This window comes from Chrysochloris asiatica, unplaced genomic scaffold (assembly GCF_000296735.1).
Source record: "Chrysochloris asiatica unplaced genomic scaffold, ChrAsi1.0 scaffold00211, whole genome shotgun sequence".
NCBI classification, from domain to species: Eukaryota; Metazoa; Chordata; class Mammalia; order Afrosoricida; family Chrysochloridae; genus Chrysochloris; species Chrysochloris asiatica.
In genome coordinates, this window is record NW_006408729.1 from 1124180 (window position 1) to 1150836 (window position 26657).

The window sequence follows — 26657 nt, forward strand, 5'->3', positions numbered from 1 at the left end:
AAAGTTAAATTACTGTCTGAGGACATATGCTCATTGCTCTGGGTTTTGTGAAAAAGTCACCTAAGTTGTAGATATTTTTAAGTGAGACATAATAATATAGGATGCTTAAATAGTTTTAAAGAGAATTAAATATTCGTCATGATATAGGAGCAAGAGAAATCGTAACCACCTACTATTTTAATTCTATAATTTTACAACTTGGAGTTTTTTGTTTTATGAAATTAAATATTCAATTCATCTGCTGAAAATTATAGTTGAAATACATATATTTCAATGTGTTTTCTAGCAGTGGATTAACTGTTGCTCAGATTGTATTCTTAGATCATTATAGCTGTGAGCATATTTGCTCATTTTGTTCAGTAATTACATCTTAAACAATGTCAGTGGGAATTTATACTGTCTTCAAGAATTACTTAATCTGGTTTTGTATCAGTACTTTGGATGAAGTCTATTTCAGATAAGTGGGAAAATTATTCCTGTCTCTAAAAGTTTAATGTCTAAATATTTTCACATTTTAAAATTGATTATTTATTTCTGCCTTGTTGGTAAATGTGATTTTCTTGCACAAAATGAAAAATTGGCAAGGAAGAAAAGGTAAAAGATGACAGCAATTCAAATAATAACCAAGACGTATATTTAAAACTGTGCCACATGTGGCAATTGAGTACGTGAAATGGGACTAGTCTGAACTAACGTATTCTAGAAAGAATGTAGATTATTCCAATAAAATATTTTTTTATTGACTATATGGAGAAATGATATTTTTGAAATATTAGATTAAGTAAGATATTACAATTAATTTTACCTTTTTCTTTTTTAAAATGTGGCTAGTAGAAAATCTTATATTACAGTATGAAGCTCACATTATATACTTATTGTTGTTATTGTTGTAAAGTGCTGTTGAGTGAGTGCCAACACTTAGTGACCGTGTATAGGGTTTCCAAGTAGTGGCTGGTGAGCATGAACTGCCGACCTTGCAATTCAAACTGACTTCGCAGTCCAGCACATTTACCCTCAGCACCATACCAGTACTCTATATACTTGTTGGACAGTGCTTATTCAAATAATTTGAGTTCAGTACTAGCAATAATCAGAGATCAAAAACTGTTGAGGACTGAATTCAGCATTCATAAAATACTATCTAGACCCTTATATACTTTAAGACTATTAGTATGGTCTGTAGGATTAGCACTGGACTGCAAACCACAAGGTTGGCAGTTCAAACCCACCAACTGCTCCTCAGAAACCCTATACAGGGTCTCTATGAGTTGGAAGTGACTCAGTAGCACATAACAACATCCTATAAGAATTTTTTGTTGCTCTCTAAGTACTCATCTGACTAAGAAGATTAAATAATTCAAAGACAAAATATGTTTATCTTTGGCAAATTTTGATTTACTTGTTTTGAGCACAAAAGTTCCTAGTACTCAAATATTTAATACTGTATATCTTTTGATAGAAAACTTTAAAAGAAAAGTGTTTGTATCTGTAAGTACTTACTATTTAAGACAGTTGAACAGTATAAAGTAATAATCATCTTTATAATATTTTCTATAAAATAAAACAATGAGATGATAGTTGATAACTTTGAACTTCTGTAGTTTGGGTTAGATGATAATAACATTTTAAAGCACCATATGAAACTACCTGAAGCCAAACCTAGATTCAAAATCACAACTCATTTAAAAGTATGTCAGTGTAGGGCCAGAGGGATAATTTGTATTATGGAAAACTTCTGCACTTAACACAAAGCAAAACTATATTAAAACTGTATTTGTTCTGAAGTTTTATAACCATTTTAATATTTCCTTAGAGTAGTATAAACTAATGTGCTATTGATATTATCACTGCTGTATTAACAGGTAATATAATGATTTTTTGGGTCATGGTGAGATTTTTATTATTTGCATGCTTTTTTGTTTTTTTATTTAATTTTATTTTGTATTTTTAAATAATGAGATACCCTTTATTTAAATAATGATACTTTGCGATGACTTAAACAACTGATCTCTCAGCCCTTTCTAACAGTCTTGGGTGATTCTGTGAGGCAATGAATGATTGATTATTATTTTGTTGTGGTTGCTTTATTAATTATTGGTCTGCTCTGTTGCTTATTCACATGCTCTTACAGATGCAACTAATTCATGAAATTTCCAACTTAAAGAATTTAGTTAAACATTCAGAAGTATATAACCAAGATCTTGAGGTGAGCATTTATGTTGCTGTTTCTATTACTAGAGTAAATAGAACTACAAAACATGCATCATATATAATAGAACATGATTTCAGAAAAAACAAAGAATTCTAATTTTTAAATACTAAACTTGTTAAATTTTTACTATCTACCTGTTTAAATGTAAGTTCTTTTTTATTCCCTTAGAATTCAAATCAGATACCTAAATTATGTTTCTCTCCTTTGAATCTTTTAGAATGAACTAAGCTCAAAAGTAGAGCTACTTAGAGACAAGGAAGACCAGATTAAGGAGCTACAGAAATATATAGACTCACAGAAATCAGAAAATATAAAAATGGACATGTCATATTCAGTGGTAATAATCAGGATTATATTGTTTTGTTATGTAATCTTGTTGAAGTGTGCAGATTACCATATCTTTGTAACGACTGCTGTCATTAGGCAGGCACTGTTATAACTACATAAATTATTTCATTTAATCTTATAAATAACTGTAAAAAAAGGACTCTGAATATTATTGCCATTTTAGAATGAGAAAATATTCACAGAGTTGAAGCCTTCATCTTTCTCTGGTTGCATATAAGGAATTTAGAGACGAAGTTACATTAAAAATCAGTAAATTCAAAGGATTTTTTATCTTTTTTCATCTTTTTCTGTATTTTTTTTTAAATGGTATATTCTCATAATTTAAACAAACAACTATTCTAACAGTTTGGTGAGTAATCTAGAAACTCTTTAACTACAGGTTATTTTAGCCAACATAAGATCTTCACATTAAATAACACTGAATCTCATAATCAAATTGTTCATCTCTTCAATTTTTTCAATCCACCTGATGATTACAAGCAAGTATCAATTTGATTTTAGTTGTTAATCCCCTTCTTTTAAGAAGGCAATAGTTTCTAAACATTTGGTATTTTAAATATTTTGTTTCTGTTTGTTTTCATTGAGCTTTTCTATTATCACCTTCTATATATAATGGGGTCGCTATGAGTCGGTTCCGACTCGATGGCACCTGACAACAACAATATATAAGAAATGATTCTTTTGTAAATGAATCATATTGTTTCACATCACACTAGTCTAAGAATCTGGGGAGAAAGAAACTTTTCCTGAGTTTTTGAGTACCCATTGATAGAATCACAGGCAGAAATGCACTTTATTTACCTCATGTATTTATTCATTCATATATTAATCTTTTGCCAAAAATTGTAGTTGAATTTGTAAATTTTGCTATTTTCTCTTTTGTAACTTACCTGCTAATACACTTTCTCTATTTTTCTGTTGGGTTGTTTGTCTTTTTATTTTCCTTAATGTTGTTATTAGGTACCATTGACAGAGTAGAACTGTCCTATATGAGCTTCTAGGCTACAGTCTTTACGCAATCACATCTCCAGTTTTTTCTCACAAGGGAGTGGCTGCATGGGCTCAAACATCAACCTTTCGATTTCCCTTAATATTAATAATTAAATTATTAGCCTGGCAGATGTTATAGAGAATAACTCAAAATCAATAAAATTATTGAACAATTGTGTTAACCTTTTATTAAACAGTAACTGATTTCTTAAATTACAGCACATCCATATGTTGCTTTTGTAATTTTGAGAAATTACAGATTTTTTTAAAATATGAAAATCATAATTCCATTTCATTTATTTGCATTTTGAAAATACTCATGATAGTTAGACTAACTTGACCTTTTTTTGATTGGTTAGGAATTTCTCTAAAGTCTTATTGACTCTAAGAAAGTGAGATTTCACAGAATCCTTTTTGTCGTGTAATGTTAATTTAGGAAAACATTGAAGAACTTAAACAAATGAAACAGACTCTATTTGATGCTGAAACTGTAACCCTTGATGCCAAGAAAGAATCAGCCTTACTTAGAAGTGAAAATCTAGAACTGAAAGAAAAAATGGTAAATAATTTTTTTAAGTGTTTGTAATTAATAAAGCCATTGTAATGATGAGTACTTTTTGTAAGTTTGTGATGTTTCTCTCAATAGAAAGAACTTGTAAATACCTGCAAGCAAATGGAAAATGATAGTCAGGTATTTCGAAGCCAGTTGGAGGCAAAAAAGAAAATGCAAGTTGACCTAGAGAAAGAGTTACAATATGCTTTTAATGAAATAACAAAATTGACCTCCCTCATAGATGGCAAAGTTCCAAAAGGTATTTTATCATTTCAAATATATCTCTTTGCAAATCTGACTTGCTCTAGAAATGGACCTAAAAGGCTTGACCTCTCTATATCAGTGAGTAAAAAATTTTTATGCTCTGATTTCTTTTCAAAACTTTTCTAGATTTGCTCTGTAACTTAGAATTAGAAAGAAGAACTACTGATCTCCAGAAAGAACTGAATAAAGAAGTAGAGGAAAACATAGCTCTGCGTAAAGAACTTAATTTGCTCTCAGAATTGAACTCTGAAGTAGAAATGCTAAGGAAAGAGGTAAATGCATTTTTGAGTAATTAACCCTTCTTTTGAAATACAGACTTTGCAGTAGTACCCTCTATATTTTAATATGGTTTATTTTACAGTGGGCAAGAAATGCTGTAAACATTTGAGTCTTACCCTAATTGTTAGCTATAATTTGCTTCTAGATTAATAAAAACTGCTTTGAGTGTATTTAGCAGTATGCTTGGTAGAAGACTCATTAACATCATACGATATGCAAATGATACAACTTTGCTTGCAGAAGGTGAAGAGGACTTAAAATATTTACTGATGGAAATCAAAGAGCACAGCCTTTGGTATCGATTACATCTCAATGTAAAGGAAACAAAAATCCTCACCATTGGACCAATAAACAACATTCTTATCAATGGAGAAATGATTGAAGTTGTCAAGGGCTTCATTCTTCTTGGATCAACTATTAACACTCATGAAAGCAGCAGTCAAGAAATCAGACAACGTATTGCATTAGGCAAATCTGCTGCACAAGACCTTTTTAAAATGTTGAAGAGCAAAGATGTCAGCTTAAGGACTAAAGTGTGCCTGACCCAAGCCATGATATTTTCAGTAACCTCGTATGCATGCAAAAGCTGGTCAGTGAATAAAGAAGACCTTAGAAGAACTGATACTTTTGAGTTATGGTGTTGGAGGAGAATGTTGAAAGTGCCATGGACTGCCCATAGAACTAACAAATCTGTGTTGGAAGAAGTGCAGGCAGAAGCTCCTTGGAGGCCAGGATGACCAAACTTCGTCTCTCGGACATATTGTCAGGAGGGACCAGTCGCTGGAGAAGAATATCATGTTTGGTAAGGTGGAGGATCAGAGAAAAAGAGGAAGACTCCCAGTGAGATGGATTGGCAAAGTGGCAGTACCATTGGGCTCAGCATGGCAACAATTGTGAGGGTGGCCCAGGATCAGGCAATGTTTCATTCTGTTGTAATAGGGTCGCTATGAGTCAGTACCGACTCGATGGCACCTAACAACAATAACAACAGTAGCCATTCCTATAGTCATCAAATGTTACATTTAAGCAGTGATCTGTAGTCTACCCCTAGTCTTTACCTTGTTTTGCCTTGGTACTAGTCATATCACACTATATTGAATAAAAGAGAGGAATGTGATAAAGGACTGACGATAAGGTTTGAGAGACCAATGTAAATCTTGTAGATTAGTGAAAGATTCTATAAACTAATGGCCTGGTTTAATCATACTGTTAGCTTGTTAACTGTAATACTAGAAGTTATGCCATAGGTATTTTAAATACCAGAAGGATCACCCATGGTTAACAGGTTTCAGTTCCCAGACTAAGACAGACTAGGAAGAAGGAGAGGCAGAACACTTCTGAACAGTTAACCAGTGAAAGCCTTATGAATCACATGGAGCATAATCACATATAGTGCCCCTCAAGTTGAAAGACACTCAAAATCTGACTAGGAAAGAGCTGCCACCTCAAATTAGAGTTGATGTTAATGATGTGGGTGGAACAAAGCTTTCAGGACCTTCATTTGCTGATAAGGCACAACTCCAAATGAGAAGAAATAAGTGCAAATATTCATTAATAATCAGAATGTGGAATGTACAAAGTATGAATCTAGGATAATTTATGTCATCAGAAACTGAATGAAATGCATAAAGATCAATATCCTAGACACTAGTGAGTTGAAATGGACTGGTATAGCCACTTTGAATCAGACAATGAAATGGTTTACTATGCCTGGATGTGAAACAAAGGATATCACTGCTGATATCAGATGGATCTTGGCTGAAAGCAGAAAATACCAGAAAGATGTTTACTTGTGCATTATTGACAATAAGATACAAGCTACCAACCATGCCTCCCAAAGTATACTCTTCTCTACTTCTGCTCTGGGTTCAATAATTCACTCAAGTGGCCACACAGAACTCAAAGACAACCTACTCAGTTATGGAGTTTATTAGGGATGTTAACAAATTTCAATTCAGGAGCAGAAATGTTCCAAGGCACCATTCTTCTAGTCTGGACAACCTCTCCTCATTTGAGCACCTCACTTGCAGGTCTGTTTCTACCTCGGCAACCCAAAGTCACTCAGCTTCATGGGCAGGGAAGACCACCACTCTATCTTGTGTTCTTGCTCTTGGTTCTGTTGCTGCTGCTCCTTTGTCACTCCTCTAGTGTCACACCTTTCTGCCTCTGGGTCAAGGAAATTCACTGCACAAGAATTTTGGGGTCCGAAAGACATACTCCACTTGTGGCTCTTCTTTTATTGTAGTGAAATATCCTCCCTTCTGTCCCCATTTACACTTCTGAGATAGCTCATTGTCTACCCATGCTGGAGTTTCAAGTTATCACAGTTACAATAAACTCTGTTAATATCCACAGCTGATTCTTATAATCCTATCAGTATCTGTACCCACCTTCGCTTACCTAGACCCATAAGAAAAAAGAATTGCTTGGTGGGGTTAAAAAGATTAAAGTTTATTAAATCATTCACTACATTACGTTGAAGGAGCACTGGTAGCATAGTGGTTACAAATTGGGTTGCTAACCTCTAAGGTCAGCAGTTCGAAACTACCAGCTGTTTTGTGGAAGAAAGATGAGGCTTTCTGCTCCCATAAAGATTTACAGCCTTAGAAACCATGTACAGGATTGCTATGAGTTGGAACCGACTCCACGGCACATAACCACCACAACCACATTACATCAACTATGCAAAGGCATTCAACTGTATGGATCATAACAAACTATGGAAAATATTACGAAGAATTAATATTCTGGAACATTAATTGTGCTCATGTGGAACCTGTACATAGTGGCAGTCATTAAACAAACAAGGGAATACTGAAAGGTGTGCATCAGGGTTGTGTCCTTTCACGATACTTACGCAATCTGTATGCTGAAGAAATAATCCAAGAGGCAAGATTATATGAAGAGTCTGACGTTGGGATTGAAGGAAGATTTATTAACAACCTGTGATATGCAAATGATACAACCTTTCTTACTAGAAGCAAACCGGACTTGAAGTACTTACTGATTATGATAATAAAAAGTTTTTTGAACTACAGTCTTTAGTATTAATTATGATTCAATGTAAATAAAATTAAAATCCTCACAGCTGGACCAATAAATAATATCATAAATGGAGAAAAGATTGAAATTTTTTAATAGCTTCATATAGTGCTGTAGGGTAAACACTGGCTTCTAACCACAATGTGAGTGGTTCAAACCCACCAGGCACTCTTTGGAAACCCTATACTAAGTCTATATGAGTCAGAACCAACTCGGGGCTACTTTAACATCAACAGCAATATGCATGCAAAAGCTGGACAATGAATAAGGAAGACAGAAGAACCTATGCATTTGAATTAATGGTGTTAGTGAAGAGTTACATGGACTGCTGGACAAACAGATTAGTTTTGGAAGTATAGCCAGATTGTTTCTTAGATGTGAGGTTGTGATGCTTTGTGTCTCTCGTACTTTAGAAATGATGTGAGGAAAGACCATGAAAAGGACATCATGCTTGGCAAAGTGAAGGGTCAATGAAAAAAAAAAAAAAAAAATGAGGAAGATCTCCAAGAGGTGGATAGACACAGTGGCAGCAACAGTGGGCTCAAGCATAACAATCATGAGGATGGCTCAGGACCAGGCAATGTTTAATTCTGTTGTTCATAGGGTCACTAAAATGGAACCAACTCAACAGCACCTAACATCAACAAGAATTAACTCTTTAAAGTTGTCGTTAATTGCCATTGAGTTTGGTCCAACTCATAGCGACCCTGACTAGGGTTTCCAAGAAGTGGCTGGTGGGTTTGAACCACCAACCTTGCAGTTCAAACCAACCTGGAAGTCCAGCACATTATTCTGCAGCATCACACCAGGATTTCAACTCTTTAAAGTAGGTGCTGCTATTTAGCCCCCCCAAAATTATGAAATGAATAACATATGAATATATCTTATAAGTATCCAAATCCCACTGACATCTATCAATTCTATCTCATAACAACTTTATATACAGGGTTTCTGAGACTCAATCTTTACAAGAGTACATAACCTCATCTTTCTCCCCAGGAGCAGCAAGTGGGTTTGAACCACTGACCTTGAAGTTTTGTTAAGTGTTGTCAAGTTGGTTCTGACTCATAGCAACACTGAGAGGGTTTCCGAGGAACAGCTGGTGGGTTTGAATGAACTGCTGCCCTTCTGGTTTGCAGTCCATTACTGATCCTACAGTATCACACAAGGAGTCTGACCTTGCAGTTAGCAGTCCAATATTTATCCCACAGTGCCACTAGGGCTCCTGTACTTTTAGTAACTGCTGTATTGCTCTCTTTCCTTTGTTTCCTTTATCTCTCATCTCCTTTTCCCACATCCTTTTATCATCATGTCTCACAATGATTAAACTGTGTATGAGCGTATTGTTGGTGATGTTAACTGCTGTTGAGTCAGCTCTGACTCATAACAACCCAGTAGAGGATTTCTGAGGAGGAGCTGATGAATTTGAATCACCAACCTTGTGCTTCAAACCAGCCTTGCAGTTCATTGCTTATGTGCAGTGCCACACACCAGGACTCCTTATAAATGGATATGTATTCAAATATTCATTTAATTATATAGGTACTATTTAATTGTTTTATCTTATTTGTGGAGTCCTGGTCTGGCTCTGTGAGATATTGCACTGGACCAAAGGTCGGTTTGGCTCTGCATATCAAATTCACCAGCCACTCCTTATAAACCCTACACAGGGTTGCTAAGAGTCAGAACCGACTCAATGGCACTTGACAACAACACAAGCGTGGCACTATAGGATAAGCACAGGGCTGCTGACCAGTAGTAGTTCAGTGGTTCAAATCCATCAGCTATTCCTTGGAAATCCTATACAGGGTCACTATGAATAGTAACCGATTCGATAGCACTTGACAACAACAAAAACCTTATTTGTGGGATAACGATTGTAGCAATCTAAGATGCTTCCCAAGCCTCTAGGGGGGAAAAAAATTAACAAAAGTCAAGTTATGAGAAAAACCTTAAAATGCTTGCTTTAGCATTAACTTAGAGAATATTTTAGGATTAATAGTTAAAAGACATAATAAAGAGACATCCTTATAAATTGTTTCTTCTGAAAATCTCCATTCAGTCTTTATATAACCCAAAAAGATTAGAAAATAGAATTAAGTTAAAGTTAAACAGCATAATGCTTTTTTCTCTTTTTTTTTTTTTTTTTTTAACAGATAAGGCTTGTTTCTACATTGTGCTTCCATGTATCATAGATTACTAATGAATATTACTAAACTATATTTCTTTTCCATAGATACATGATAAGTCTGAAGAGTTCAATATATTGACATCAGAAAAAGACAAACTTTTTTCTGAAGTAGCTGATAAGGAATGTATAATTCAAGGTTTACTTGAAGAAATTGGTAAAACTAAAGATGACCTAGCAACTACCCAGTTGAATTATAAAAGCATTGATCAAGAATTCCAAGATTTTAAAAATCATCATATGGACTTTGAGGAAAAGTATCATCTGGCCCTTGAGGAGAATACAAAACTGAATCAGGAAATAGGAACTCTGTCTAAAGAAGCTCAAAAACTTGATTTAAGTTTGAATGATGTAAAGATAGAGGTTGGTACAAAATACTTTTTAGAGAGATGATCTTTAGCTTCTCGGGCTTGACCTTCATATATATATATATATATATATATATCTCACAAGATGCTCTGCTTTTACTATAACCTATTTTTTCTTATTTTAAAGCTGTCTCACAAAACCCAAGAACTTCAGCAGAAGACAACTGAGGGTCAAGAAAGAATAAATGAAATGGAAGTGCTGAAGGAAGAATTAGAAAACAGGAATTCTAGGCTACAAACTGTAGAAAAGGAGAAAACATTGATCACTGAGAAACTTCAACAAACCTTAGAAGAAGTAAGAACCTTAACCCAAGAAAAAGATGACCTAAAACAAGTCCAAGAGAACCTGCAAATTGAGAGAGACCAACTCAAAAGTGATATCCAGGATACTATTCACCTGGTAAGAAAATCTGAATTGAGTAAACTGTGAAAACTTGGAGCCTCTTTAAAAAGTTGCAGGAGCCATCATTAATTATTTATGATCCAGTAGTTACTATAAAATTGTTTTCCTTTCCACATTCTAATGAACTTTTAAAATTTCTTTTATAAAGAACATAGACACACAAGAACAATTACGAAATGCTCTTGAATCTTTAAAACAACACCAAGAAACAATCAACACACTGAAAATGAAAATTTCTGAAGTAACTTGTAAGAATTTACCTGTAGAAGGAAATATAGGAGAAAGTATGGTTGAGATTCAGGTAAAGGGTGTTTCTTTTGGAATTTTTCATATGCTTATTATCTTTTTTCAACCTCAAACACTTTTGTACATAATGATAATCTCGATCTTCATAACATTAATAACTAGTGGTAATTTTACAAGCTCAACTCTAATGTCTTTGAAATAATTGAATATAACAACTTGTAATTAGTTTTAAGGGGAGCAAACAACAACAACAATCACTTTTAAAGGGGAAAACAAAACAGTAGTAGTTCAGATTTTGAGAAACTGTTATTTTTCAGAGGACTGATATATTTTAAAAATCTTTAATAGCTCTGCTAAATCTTAAGACAGGAAGAAAGATTGAATGTTTATTGTTAATTATTGAAAAATTTTTTTAAATTACTTGTTTTATAGTGGTTTTTATATAGTATACTTGTTTAGGGCTCACTCACTATAAAGTTAATGTGTATATCATATTTATACCTATTTTTAGAACTTGATTTTATTATTAAGTAATTAAACATTGTTTTAGTAATTTATTCTAGGTAATATTTTTCATTTCTTTGAGGCCTTAGGAAAATAACTGCTTATCTGGTTATTTATTATTTATAGAGAGGCTAGGATGCTAGTGTTAGGAGGAATTGCATATAATTTTTACCATAGATTCATGTATTATACCTTCTTCTTTTCTAAAGGAGTCCTGGTATGTCACTGTGATTTAATGCAGTGGACTGCAAAGTCGGTTTGAACCCCAAGGTCGGCAGTTCAAACACCAGCCACTCCTTGGAAACCCTATACAGGGTCGCTATGGGTCAGAATTGACTCTAGGCCACTTAACAACAGCAGCTTTTCTAAAATACCTTTAAAATAGGTATTTAAAATTTTTTAAACTTTGTAATTAGTAAGATTATTCTCATATAAAGGAAAATTTTTTTTTTCTTTAATAATTAGCTCTATTGTTTATGGTTAGCTCTGGTAGCATAGTGGTTACGAATCAGGCTGTGAACTAACTGCAAGGTCAGCAGTTTGAAACTACCAGCTGCTCCGCGGGAGAAAGATGAGGCTTTCTGCTCCCGTAAAGATTTACAGCCTTGGAAATCCTGTACAGGGTCGCTATGGGTTGGAACCGACTCGACGTCACTTAACAACAACATTAGCTCTAATAGTGACTCCAAGTGATGGAGTAGAACTGTCTCATAGGGTTTTCATGGCTGTAACCTTCATGGAAACAGTACTTTTTTCCATGGAGCAACTGTGTGGGTTCAAACCTTTCTATTCGCAATCAATCACTTAACTTTTAACCACTGTTGTTGTGTGCCGCCAAATCCGTTCCAACTCATAGCAATCCTACAAAGAGTTCCTAAGGAGTGACTGGTGGGTATGAACCGCTGACCTTAAGATTAGCAGTCCAATGCTTATCCTACAGTGCCATTAGGCCTCCTTAATGTGTTCATAGATTATTAAAAAATTTTTCAACATGAGGGGGCCTCACAAAGATCCTGTAAAAATTTCATTATCTTTTCATTCCATTTTTCTGTGAGCTTTTTGAAGCCCCCTCGTATATGTCCAATGTAGAGCTGAATTGGTTTACTATTGCGATACTCTAGTTTCATTCCTATAATTATAGTATCAGCTTTGTCTCTCATTAAAAATAATTTCCTGTGTTATTTTACCTCTTGGTAAGACATTTACGGAAGAGTGAATTTATAACACTATGCTTTTTTAAAAGCAGTATATAAAAATGTATATTAAAAAAGATAAATTATGTTAAAGATTTGCTGGTGGTACAGATTGGGGAATAGTTGCTTTTTAAGACAAGGTAGTAGAGTTCAAGGTTGCTTCCTCCTTTTCTAGAAGTAGGAAGTAAAGTGCTACTAACATGAAGCTTAGAAAATATTTATTGAAGTTCTATAGAAGAAAAAGTCAAATATCTTTTTACTTGTTATGTAGTTATGCATGTTGATGATGATGATGTTAAGTGCCATGGACTCGGTTCCGACTCATGGCGACCCTGTACAGGGTTTTCAAGGCTATAAATTTTTACGGGAGCAAAAAGCCCAATCTTCCTCCCACGGAACAACTGGTAGTTTCGAATTGCTGACCTTAAGGTTCTCCGCCCGATTCATAACCGCTACACTACCAGAGCTCCTTTATTATGCATGTACTAAGAGTAGATGAAGTCAGATTAACCTAGCATGCATTAAGACAATTATTAATTATCTATAATTGTCCATAATAAGGAGCTCTGGTAGCGTAGTGGATACGATTCGGGCTGCAAACCGCAGCCTCGAAAACCCTGTACAGGTTTGCTGTGAGTCAGAACCAACTCCACAGCACATAATAACAACAATAGTTGTCCAGGAAGAATCCTAGTGTGGGACTGCGGATAATGCACTGGACTGCAAGGTCAGTTTGAACCACAAGGTAAACAGTTCGTACTTACCAGCTCTTCTTTGAAAACCCTAAAAAGGGTTACTGTGTTGTTGTTGTTAAGTGCCATCAAGCCGGTTCCAACCCATAGTGACCTGTATAGGGTTTCCAAGGAGCTGGTGGTGATCTTGCACTGCCGACCTTGTGGTTCAAACTGACTGTGTACTCCAGCGCATTAACTCACAGCGCCACGCTAGTTGGAACCAACTAGACGGTACTTAACAACAACAGTAGCTGTCCAGGTAGCTCTTATCAGCAAACAGGCATGATTGATGGAGCCAGACAGTTTTGAGTTTAAAATCGGGCTGTAGTTTTTTCTGAGAGACTGTGACAAAGTGACTTATCCTCTTTGTGTTCAATTTGCTCATCTGTCAAATGGCAGTAATAAAGTCTCATAAGGTCATGTTGTTGCTGTATGCTGTCGATTCGGTTCTGGCTCACAATGACCCTGTATAGGGTTACAGAGAACAGCTGATGGGCTTAAACTGCCAACCCGACCTTGTGGTTAGCAGTCCAGTGTTTATCCACACCAGGGTGTGTGACCTTGTCATAAGGTCGTAATAAGATAAAATTTATGAGATTAATGCCTTTATGTGCATAATAAGCAATGTAAGTGTTGACTATTTTTATTATTATGGAGATTATTATTACCAAATTATTTTCATTCTTATTTAATATATTTCCATTGTAGAATTCCGACACGGATACAAAACAGAATTCTAAAACAAAAGATTCCCAAATATTAATTGCAGATGTTGGGGATAATGAACTAATTGAGCAACAGAAGATGTTTTCTCTAATGCAAGAGAAAAATGAACTCCAACAAATGTTAGAGATTATTACATTAGAAAAGGAACAATTGAAGACTGACCTAAAGGAAAATATTGAAATGGTAGGATTTAGCATTGTATATTTGGAAATATGTTTTTGTCCTTGTATGTTTTACCATTGTTACCAACTGTAAACCAAAAAAAAACAAACCAAATCTACTACAGTCAAATCAATTTCAAACTTTTTGGTGGTGGTTGGTTATTTGCCATGGAGTTGGTTCTGACTCATAGTGGCCCTGTATAGGGTTTTCAAGGCTATAAATCTTTATGGGAGCAGAAAGCCTCATCTTTATCCTGTGGAGCATCTGGTAGATTTGAACTGCTAATCTTTTGGTTAGCAGCTCAGCTCATAATCCGCTATGCTACCAGAGTTCTTTTTCAGCCTTTTTATCAGGGTATAATTTACATGCAATAAATGGTAAGTGATGTGTAGTTAGATATAGTATGATGAGTTTTAACAAATATCTCTGCTTGTATCTTTCCCACTTCTTTGCATATGGAACATTTCCAACACAAACATCCCCTTCATTTCCTTCCCCATTCAATCCCCATCTCGACCTCTGCCCTAGACTATCACTGTCTTGATGGGGTTTTTTTTTGTCTCAAATGACCTGTCTCTTCTAGAACTTCATACAAGTAGAGCCACAGAGTATTGACTCTGTTTCTGACTTTTTTCTACATTCCTTGTCATAGCTAGGCAGTATTCTATTGCATGAATATGCTGTAATTTGATTATCCCTTCTTCTTTAGATGGAAATTTTGAGTTATTTCCAATATTTGGCAACTTTGAATAAAGGTACTATAACCATGGGAGCCCTAGTGGTATACTGGGTTAGGCATTAACTGCAGGATTGGCAGTTAGAATCCACCAGCTCCTAGGGAGATTTACAGCCTCAGAAACCCTATCTAGGGTCACTGTGATTTGGAACACACTTGATGACACAAACAACTGTTACACTTCTGTATAAATCTTATATATATATATATAGGTTTTTTTGTTTGTTTCTATATGTCTCTTGGGTAAACAGCAAAAATGAATAGGGAAGTGTATTTTTAACTTAGTAAGAATTTGATAGACTGATTTCCAAAATTGTTGTGCCATTTTATATTCACACCAACAAGTTAAGAATTTTCATGGTTCTTCACTCAAATGTTTAACCTGCATTCCCTTGATAACTAATGGTGTTAATCTTTTTTATGTGGTTATTGATCACAAACTTTTTAAAACCCTTTCATTTGTAATTTCTATAAATTATGAAAATTTCATCGTTTTATATATATATATATTATATGACTTGTACATGTTTTATTAAATTTGTCTCTAAATGTTGTAATTTTTTAAAGTGTTCTTAATTTTAATGTTTACCAATATTTTCAAATCTCTTACAGTTTTTGTTTCTATGTATAAGGGCAATATAATATGCATAGATTTTTTGAAAATAATGTTTTTGAGTTCACTATGGACCGCATTAGAACTTGACCATATGTGTTAAAATGTCAGTATATAAATACTTACAAACAAAAGTCATATACTTCTTTTACTCTCTGGCTTATTATTTTTGTATTTTCTTATGGTCTTGAGCATTTACAGTGTCACTGTAAACATAATTGCCAGAATTAATTTGAGTCATACCAAAAAGAATGGGCTACCATCTTCTGTTTGCTGGTATGTCCAATACCAAAGCTGTGCCAGTATATGAAACACCTGTAGTCTCATCACTCCCCAGTGAAAGATTAGAAAGTCCTTTGTGTCATAAGGACAGTAATGAGCTAAACTTCCATAATAATTGCTAAATTCAACTCTCATGATAGGAACATAAATTGAGCAATAAAGAAACAGAATAAAAAGCAGAATTTGGCATCTGTCTGATTAATTTAACTGCTCACTTTTAGTCTTTTCTTATGTAGTTCTGATTTCTTTGCAGTCTGAGGTAAATGCTGATTCTTCTCTTACTTTGTAAATGTAAGTTACTGCTACTTATTTTAATTTGTTTTGTTTTGTTTCTAGACCATTGAAAACCAGGAAGAATTAAGAATTCTTGGAAATGAACTTAAAAAGCAACAGGAGATAGTGGCACAAGAAAAACACCAGACAGTTAAAAAAGAAGAAGAGCTTTCAAGGACCTGTGAGAGACTGGCAGAAGCTGAAGAAAATCTAAAGGAAAAGGTAGTTTTTAATAATTCTCCTCCTGGCTCTTTTTCTTACTAAACTATTTTGGTAAGAAATTTGATTCACCATGGACCTTAACCCCAAATATTACATGTGCCTTCCAAATGAATAGAACCAAATGCTAATATTTTGGACACTTTCAACTCTTATGAGATTTTAACTAACATACCTTGTGAGAGTAAGATTATTCTAAAGTCTTTAGGTGAGAGGAAGCCTTGTATCATCTAAACTAATCTCAATCATTAGTCCTTTGATATATTCGTGGCTTGAATACTTACTAGGAATTACCATGAACAAGGCATCTCTTTGTGTTTGAGATGCAAAACAAATATCCTGCCCTAGAAAGATACCTAAGTTATTTTCTAAAATATAAGCTGTGTCACTAATGCTTCCTTTTTCTCTGATACATTAATATATTTGGAGTGAACTACTATTTAGAGATAAGGAGCTCTGGTAGCATAGTGGTTACGAATCGGGCTGCAAACCGCAAGGTCAGCAGTTTGAAACTACCAGCTGTTCCACGGGAGAAAGATGAGGCTTTCTTCTCTCATACAGATTTACAGCCTCAGAAACCCTGTACAGGGTCACAATGAGTCGGAACCGACTCCATGGCACATAACCACCACTACTATTTAGAGAAGGAGCCCTAGTAGCATAATGGGTTGTGAATTGGGCTGCTAACAAGGTCAGCAGTTAGAATCTACCAGTTGCTCCATGGAGAAAGACGAGGCTTTCTGTTTCCACAAAGATTTACAGCCTTTGAAACCCTTTACAGGGTCGCTATTAGTTGGAACCAACTCTGCCACACAACCACCACCATCACTATTTGTTGTTAAGTGCCATCAAGTCGGTTCCAACCCATAGCGACCCTGAACAGGGTTTCCGAGGCTGTAAGTCTACGGGAGCAGAAAGCCTCATCTTTTCTTCCACGGAGCAGCTGGTAGTTTTGAACTGCTGACCTTTATGTTCACAGCCCGATTCATAACCACTACGCTACCAGAGCCCCTTCCACCACTATTTAGAAGCTATTTAATATAACAATGTCTCATCTGGTATCATTAGATAATTGGGTTCCATATAAATCATTGGTGGACTTGAAGAAGATTAGCTTTCTAGTTTAAACTATTTTTGATAGGAATGTTTCTAAGATTTATGTTAACATGCTTCATTGGGGCATGGTATAAGTAAGGAGCTTTTCCTTGATGATTCGAGGGCATCCACATGTATACCTATTCTCATCCTGTGCTACTGTAGTTACAGTAACTAGAATTTTTGAGGTGAGTTCTCTATTATATTTCACTAGTAAGTAGTATGTTAACTTTTCCTTTTGCTGCCTGGTTGAACAAATAGATTAAGCAAGTATGGGTAACTTTCCCTATCCTGTGGAGTTAGGAGTTGGTCTGTATAACTGCTGTTCATGGCTTAAGCCTTTTCCTCATATTTCCAGATTCTTTGCATCTCTTTGATGTTTATAATTTCCTGAATCATTTCTTTCCTAGATGCTATTATATAATGTTTGTAGAAGAACTGAGACTTGTATAATAATTGTTCTGCCCAAGTAATTTTAAAATTCAGCTGTTAAAATCTTTATGTAGTCTGGGGGTTGGGGGATACCCCCCATCCATTAAAGATAATATATGTGGTTTCCATTTTTCTTCTATCGAGTACTTTTTTCATAATAGTCTTCTTCTTTTAATTCTCATTTACTTCACTATTGCCTAATTGAGTTTACAAAAACCTTGTCTAATTCGTACTTGACTGAAGAAGTGCATTCCATCTGGGTCTGTTTGAAGCAACCCTTAAGAATATTGTTATATGTGAAAATAAATTATTCAAAATGTTTTTAATGGGGAATTGCAGCTATTTGACAGCTATATTTACATGTTTAGTTTATTTTCTCTTTTACTTTTTCTCATTTTCATTTTACCTCCTTAAAAACTGCATATTACCTATAGAGTTTTAGTGTGGTGTTATAGGATAAGCACTGGTCTGAAAGATTGAACCACAAGTTCAAACTCACTAGCTGCTCCTCTGAAACCCCCTACAGAGTTGCTATGGGTCAGAACCAACTCAATGGCACTTAACAACAACAGTAACACTATGAACCAACTTGATGGCAATAGGTTTCTAGTGGCACAATGTTTGGAACATTCATTTACTTTAAATGTTATTACTTGTTTGTTTACATTGGAGAAGTAAGCAAGGTTGTTACAGTGATTATTTCAGCTTTATGTAAGAATTCTGAGTAAATACAGGCAAATGATAATCATTAAAAACTATATATCTTTAAGAGTCAACAACTTGAAGAAAAGCAACAACAACTTCTTAGTCTAAGAGAAGAGATGAGCGAGATGCAAACAAAAATAAATGAAATGGAGAATTTAAAGACTGAACTGAAGAACACAGGATTAACATTGGAACATACAGAAAGGGAAAAACTTGAATTGACTCAGAAACTTCAGGAAAATAATGAAGAAATGAAATCTATAACCAAAGAAAGAAACGATCTAAGAAAATTACAGGAGTTGTTTGAAAGAGAGGGGGATCTACTTAAAGGATACATAAGAGAAATTGAAACTACGGTAAGTTCCTTTTCCTTCACTGTTACATTTTTTTTTTTTAATGGAGATATTTGGCAGCCATTAATGTAATTACTATCAATGTAGCTGCTGAGAATGCTTATGTACAACTAAACACCTTATGAGATTTGTTTACTTGCTTTGAAGTGTAGACTGGTGGTGTCATGGGACATCCCAGTTAATTGACCTAATAATGTAAGCAAGAAAGGTGCTTCTTTCTACTTCCTAATTTATTGTGTGCTGCCTAGAACTTGCAAACAACCATCCTAGGCACAACAACTGGTCTCTATTCACCTGCCAGCAATGAAGGGAGAAGTAGAGTCAAGAGTAGAGTCAGCATATAAAATGAGTGTTGAATTGCCTCCTTGAACAACTGCCTCTTTTGCTGTTAGACCAGAAGAACTAGATGGTTCCTGGCGATCTTACTAAGCATTTTAATCAAGGATTCCATAGATGTATCCGGATCAAAAGGGAAAATGCAGACCAGATTTTAAATCCCTATGGATTCCAGACTTTCTGGGACATGGAGCTGGATGAACCCCTAAAGCTATTACCCTGAAAAAATCTTTAAACCTTAAACTAAAAACATCCCCTGAAGTCATCTTAAACAAAACAATAGTTTACCTAGTAAAGATTTGTGTTCTTTTAAGTATCTCTATATGGGATCAAATTGACAGTAATTTGAAGGGGTCGTTTGAAACCCTACGGGACAAAAAGTTAAATGCAGAAGGAACAACTCAGAAAAGGAGGGTGAAAATAGTTGCACAACATGAAAATGTAGTCAATATCATTTTAGTTACATGAAGAAGCTAATGAATTGATGTAGGTTTTGCTGTGTGTATTCCTACCAACAAAAACCAAATTAAATTAAACTGAGTCACTTTGAGAGGGGGAAGCAGTGTTGGAATGATGTCATAAACTTTTAATTTTACTTGCTAATAAAGGACATGGAAACAAAAGAAGAATTAAAACTTGTTCACATAAATCTGAAAGAATATCAAGAAACTATTGACAAACTAAGAAGAAATGTTTCTGAAAAGACAGCTCAAATAGAAGATAGTCAGAAGAATGTAGAAGAAAGATCCAATGATGAATTACAAGGAAAGGTATATATATATATATATATATTTTTTTTTTTTCTTCTTTCCCTCCTGCATCCTTATGTTGGAAAGACCAAGTAGTTATGATTCATTCATTTATTGAACATGTATTTGCTATTCCAGGCACAGTCCTGTTGTTGTTGTTAAGTACCATGGAGTCAGTTCCGACTCATACTAACCCTGCACAGAGTTTTTGAGGCTGTAAATCTTTAGGGGAGCAGAATGCCTCATCTTTCTCCCGCAGAGCCACTGGTAGTTTCAAACTGCCAATCTTGAGGTTAGCAGCCCAATTCATAACCACTACGCTATCAGAGCTCCTTAGGCACAGTCCTAGAGAATGGAAATGAGTGAATAAACAAATAAATCTGCTCATAAAGCTTACATTGTAAATGGAGGTAGACAATTGATAAATGAGCAAATTAGTGAACAGGTAATATCAGGTAGTGGATGATTGCTGATGAGAAAATGAAACATTTCTCCATGATATGTTAACTCCATGGAAAATGATAACTAGAGGGGTCTATGTTAAAAGCCTACTATATGCCAGACTTTGAGACTATGAATATGAATAAAATATTAGCCATTCCCTCCAATGTCGGCATGTAAAAAACTCCCTAAGTTTATCAGTATGATAAATGTAGAATGCGATATACAAAATTACATGATACCATTGATGGTCATGACAAAGATGACTCAATCTACATAGGAAGAAAACTTAGGAATCGTCATTGGGCCCATCTGAAAATGGGAGCCATACATATATTGGAGTACAAGCTTCCCAACTGACTTTTCCCTAGTAACAGTTGGGAGCTCATAGAGAACTGGATAGATGTGTATATAACTGACTGAATTAATAGTTTGTTGCTAAACAGTAAGGATTGGGGTTTTAGGGTGCCCAGTGAGCATGTTTGACTTTTAGATGTCAGCTGAAAGAAAAGTTTTGATGGAATGTAATTGGTAGAAAAACATTGAACAGTTTTAGAGGAAATCAAAGGCAAAAGAATAAATACAAATTATTGATATGAGGGTTGATAGTTAGTTTCATAGCTGTGGAATGAATTCTGATCTTTTCCCTGTAAAATAATCATGATTATAATCTCCAGATGCTAACTTTGGTATTGTATGAATTTCCCAAGAGTCTCGGACTTCATGTGGAACAGGAGTCAATTCGCAATGTGAAAGAAGTCCATGAGATTCAGGAAACAGATGAACTGGATCAATGGGAAGGACAATTCAAAGCTAAGGATTCAACACCTACAAGTATAGAAAGGGAAACTTCATTGATTGCAAAACTTCAAGACAGTTGGGAAGAAATAAAATCTATAACTAAGGAAAGAGATGATCTTAAAACTATAAAAGAAGCACTTCAAGTTGAACATGACCAGCTGAAAGAATACATAAAAGTAACTTTAGCTAAAGTAAGTTTCTTCCTTTTCACCTGATTAAGTTTTTTGTTTTGTTTTTTCTTTTTTGATAATTAGGTCTCTGGGAAAAGAATCATTTGTACTATGATTATAATGTTACTATCATGTTTGTTTTTATGTCTGTTAATCATAAAGTTCTCATCACTTGTCTGTCAAATTGTCATACTTTTGGTGGCTTCTGTGTTGCTATGATGCGGGAAGCTATGCCACCGGTATTTTAAATACCAGCAGGGTCACCCATAGTGTACAAGTTTCAGCTGAACTTCCAGACTAAGACAGACTAGGAAGAAGGAGAGGTGGACTACTTCTGAATGTATAACCACTGAAAACCATAAGAATAGCAGTGGAACACCAGAATATTGAAATTGAACATTGTGACTACAACCAGTAAACATAACAAGAATGTTGTCAGAGATAGTGCCAGAAGATGAGCCACTCAAGTTGGAAGTCACTCAAAATAAGACTGGGAAAGAGCTTCCTCCTCAAAGTAGAATTGACTGTCATTATGTAACTGGAGTAAAGTTTTGGGGACCTTCATTTGTTGATGGGGAACAACTCAAAATAAAGAGAAACAGCTGAAAATATCCATTAATGATTGAAACATGGGATGCGTGCCTATAAATATTGGAAAATATCAAAAAGGAAATGAAACACATAAAGATTATTATCCTAGGCCATAGTGAGTTGAAATGGGCTGCTACTGGCTGAAGCTGAAAAAGAATAAAATAAATCCACAAGAGTCAAAACGTGACCTTGAGTATATCCAACCTGAATTTATAGATCATCTCAAGAACAGATTGATGTATTCAACACTGATGACTGAAGACAAGAAGAGTTATGGGATGACATCAAGGACAATATCCAAGAAGGAAAGCAAAAGGTTATTAAGAAGACAAGAAAGAACAAAAGGACCAGAATGAATTCAGAAGAGACTGAAATTAACTCTCCAGTGTAAAGATGTGGAAGCAAATGGAAGAAATGAGGAGGGCAGCTCAAGAAGACAAAGTGAAGTATTACACTGAAATGTGCAAAAACTTGGAGTTAGAAAACCAAAAGGTTAACACCCCACATTTCTCAAGCTGAAAAAAAACAAAGAAAAATTAAAGCCTTGACTTGCATTATTGAAGACTCCCATGGAAAAAATGTTGAAAGATGGAATGAATACAGAGTCATTGTGCCAAAAAGAAATGGTCACTGTTCAACCATTTCAAGAGGTAGAATATGATCAAGTGCCAGTGATGCTGAAGAAAGAAGTCCAAGGTGCACTGAAGAACAAGGCTCTGATGCAGCACTGGAGGCACTCACTCATCTATACAAAGAAATTTGTAAGACAGTTACCTTGTCAACTAATTGGAAGAAATCCATATTTCTGCCTATTAAAAAGGAAAGTGGCACAATGGAGTGTTGAAATTTTTGGACAATGTCATTAATATCACATGCAAGTAAAATTTTGCTAAAGATAATTCATAAATGACTGCAATAGTACATTGACAGGGAACTGCCAAAGGTTCAAGCCAGATTCAGAAGAGGACGTGGAATGAGGGATATCATTTCTGATGTCGGTGGATCTTGGATGAAAACAGAAATTACTAGAAAGATATTCATCCATGCTTTATTGACTATGTGGGTCACAACAAGCTATGAATAATGTTGCAAAGAATGGGTATTCCAGAGCACTTAATTGTGCTTATGATAAACGTGTACATAGACCAAGGGACAGTTGTTCAAACAGAACAAGGGACAATGGTTTAAAATCAGGAAAGGTGTATGCCAGTGTTGTATTCTTTACCCTGAGTTTTCAGTCTGTATGCTGAGCAAATAATCAGATAACATAGGTTATATGAAGAAGAATGTGGTATCAGGCTTGGAGGAAGTCTTATTAACAACCTGTGATATGCAGGTGGTTCAACCTTGCTTGCTGAAAGTGAAGAGGACTTAAAATAGTTACTGATGAAGATCAAAGACCACAGCCTTTGGTATGGGTTGCATCTCATTGTAAACAAAACACAAATTCTCACAACTGGACCAATAAATTTTATCATGACAAATGAAGAAAAGATTGAAGTTGTCAAAGACTTCATTTCGCTTGGATCCACTGTCAACTCTCATGGAATCAATAGGAAATCAAATGATATATTACATTAGGCAAAGTTTCTGTATAAGATCTTTTTTATAGTGTTCTAAAGTAGAGATACCAGTTTGGGGACTGACCCAAGCCATAGTATTTTCAATAACCTCATAAGAATATGAAAGTTGGTAATCAATAAAGAAGACTGGAATAATTGATGCTTTGAGTTATGGTTTTGGAGGAGAATATTGAAAGTACTATACACTGCCAAAAGAACAACTGTGTTGGATGAAGTACAGCCAGAGTGCTCCTTGGAAGCCAGGATGGCCAGACTTCGTCTCTCATACTTTGGACAATATTGTCAGGAGGGATCAGTAACTGGAGAAGGATATCATGTTTGATAAGGTAGACGGTCGGAGAAAAAGAGGAAGACCCTCAACGAGATGGATAGGCAAAGTGGCAGCATCAGTGGAATCAAGCATAGCAACGATTGTGAGGTTGGCCCAGGACCGGGCAGTGTTTGGCTCTGTTGTGCATAGAGTCACTATGAGTCAGAACCGACTCAATGGTGCCTAACAACAACATCAACAACAAATGAACTGACAGAAGAATCAACAAATCTGCCTTGGAATAAGTAAACCAGAATGCTCCTTAGAAGCCAAGATGGCCAGAATTCATCTCTTATGCTTTGGGCATGCTATCAGGAGGAGGACATTATACTTCGTAAAGTGGAGGGAGTGCAAAAAAGATGGAAACCCTCAACTAGATGGATTGGCACAGTGACACCAACAATGGGCTCAAGCATAGCAGCAATTGTGATGATGATGCAGAACTGGACGGTGCTTTGTTCTGTTGTACACAGTATCAGTATGCTTCTGAGCTAACTCCAGGGCACCTAACAACAACAACAACAGTGTGCATGTGTTTGTCTGTGTAAATGGATCCAGTTATTTTGTCCAAATTGCCACCACCATCATTTCTTCCCTGATTTTCTGCACCAATCTCCCAACTGGTCTCTGCACACCAGTACATTTATAATCCATTCCCTACCTGAATCAGAGTGATCTTTTTACAATGCATAGCTGATTATGCCAGTGTTCTTGTTTTTCACATTTGAAATAAAGACCAGAATCTTCCACATGGCCTATGATGCCTTTAATTCCTTAACCTTTATTGGTTTCACCATATTCTTCCACTTATCAGACTCCAGCAACATTTTTCTTACTCTTCTTCATCTCATGGATTTTAAATGTTCTGGCTTTTCTACTTAGAATATTTCCATACTCCCTTTGCTTGCATCTCTGTCTTCTTTAAGTCTTAACTGAAGTTTCTTCTCCCCAAGGAAGCCCTTCCTAACTATTCTTAATAGGTTGGCTTTGCCATTAATATCCTGGTAGACCCTAACACATCTGTTAAATTTTTATCATTAAACTGTATGTCTCAAAAACAGAGACCAGGTATATCTCATGTACCATTTTTTGCTAATACAGTGACCCCCTCAATTAGTAAATATTTAATGCCTGAATAACGCAAGAGTGGGAAGGTCAAATGGCTACTGTGTAAATGATCCATGAATCCTATATTAATTGTTGTAGAGGCATCCTTAATTCTTTCCACATAAAAGTATCACCAGGTTGCCAGCCATATTGTTTTATCATTTCTTTACGATCCAGGAGGCTCAAGACAAACAAGAAAAGTCCTTCAATATGAGTGAAAAAGACAATGAAACTATGAAAATGATAAGTGAGATGGAGCAATTGAAGGAACAGTTCAACACCAAAATAGAAATGGAAAAACTCAAGCTATCTGAAATGCTTCAAGAAAGTCAAAATGAAATGAAATCTGTTGCTAAAGAGAGAGATGACCTAAAGAGGATGCAAAAAATTCTTCAATCTGAAAGTGACCAACTCAAAAAAACCATAGGAGAACTTACCGCCAAAGTATGTATTTTTTTTAAAATAAATTTGTAAGCACATATTTTCATAAGAATTAAACATATAGAAAAAGAAGTTGATGTGTATGTAATGGTTACAATATTCCTACTAAAAATTTACTTAATTTTTCTAACTAAAAAGCACTTGGAAACTGAAGAGGAACTTAAAGTTGCTCATTTTTACCTGAAAGAACAGAGGGAAACTATTGATAAATTGAGAGTGAATGTTTCAGAACGGGAAACTGAAATGGCAAGCATTTATAAGGAATTAGAAACAGCCAACGGTGAATCACAGAAAAAGGTAAATTGAGGATAATAGAACAGTGGGAGGAAACCTGTGGAAATGACTAAGTAGAATACATCCTGGTCTGTTTTCCTTTAAAATATATTTGTGTATGTGTGTTTTTCTGAATATTTTTATTTTTTCATTATTTTAAGATCCAAGAGCTTTATGAGAAACAGGAACAACTTCTAACTACAAAAGAAATTAGTGTAACTCAGGAAAAAGTGAGTGAACTAGATCAAACCATGAAGCATCCCAAAGCCAAAGACTCAACACTACAAAGTGTAGAGATTGAAAGGCTCAAGGTGGCTGATAAACTCCAGGGAAGTGAAGAAGAAATAAAAATTATAATTATGGAACGAGATGATCTGAAAAGGGTGCAGGAGGCCCTTCAAATGGAGAGAGACCAACTTAAAGAAAGCATTAGTGAAATTGTAGCCAAAGTAAGTATACCTCTTATGTTTTTGGATAAACAAAAATAGTATAAAGGTGATAATGGTGATAATGATTCATTATTAACTTTTATTAATTTACCTCCAATCATAAAGGGACTGGAAACAAAAGAGGAACTGAACACTGCTTACATTTACCTCAATGAGCACAAAGAAACTATCAATACACTAACAAAGAAACTGTCAGAGAAGACAGATCAAGTAACAAATATGCAAAGGGGTTTAGAAAATTCAAATGCTGAATTACAGGCAAAGGTAGGTCTTGTTTTGTTAACTGGGAAAATGACATCTGATTGTTGTATTCCTGGTATCCTTTATGGAAGAAAATAGTACATACATTAAACAAAAATGTATGTTGTTGTTGTTGTTAAGTGCCATCGAGTCGGTTCCGACCCATAGCGACCCTGTACAGGGTTTCCGAGGGTGTAAATCTTTACGGGAGTAGAAAGCCTCATCTTTCTCCCGCGGAGCGGCTGG

The 26657-nt window shown here is 35.2% G+C and overlaps 1 protein-coding gene across 1 annotated transcript in view; it reads left to right on the forward strand.

The window, feature by feature from the left end:
* CENPE (centromere protein E, 312kDa) overlaps positions 1 to 26657 on the forward strand; it is a 100245-nt gene that overhangs the window by 32650 nt on the left and 40938 nt on the right. The window contains exons 17-33 of the mRNA XM_006872724.1: positions 2132 to 2206; positions 2430 to 2549; positions 3987 to 4109; positions 4197 to 4362; positions 4494 to 4639; positions 9925 to 10239; positions 10372 to 10644; positions 10796 to 10969; positions 14042 to 14233; positions 16180 to 16338; positions 18633 to 18923; positions 19865 to 20026; positions 21157 to 21438; positions 23503 to 23508; positions 25186 to 25452; positions 25588 to 25746; positions 25884 to 26171. Of these exons, the coding sequence (XP_006872786.1) occupies positions 2132 to 2206; positions 2430 to 2549; positions 3987 to 4109; positions 4197 to 4362; positions 4494 to 4639; positions 9925 to 10239; positions 10372 to 10644; positions 10796 to 10969; positions 14042 to 14233; positions 16180 to 16338; positions 18633 to 18923; positions 19865 to 20026; positions 21157 to 21438; positions 23503 to 23508; positions 25186 to 25452; positions 25588 to 25746; positions 25884 to 26171 (3198 nt within the window). The remainder of the gene's footprint in view (positions 1 to 2131; positions 2207 to 2429; positions 2550 to 3986; positions 4110 to 4196; positions 4363 to 4493; positions 4640 to 9924; positions 10240 to 10371; positions 10645 to 10795; positions 10970 to 14041; positions 14234 to 16179; positions 16339 to 18632; positions 18924 to 19864; positions 20027 to 21156; positions 21439 to 23502; positions 23509 to 25185; positions 25453 to 25587; positions 25747 to 25883; positions 26172 to 26657) is intronic.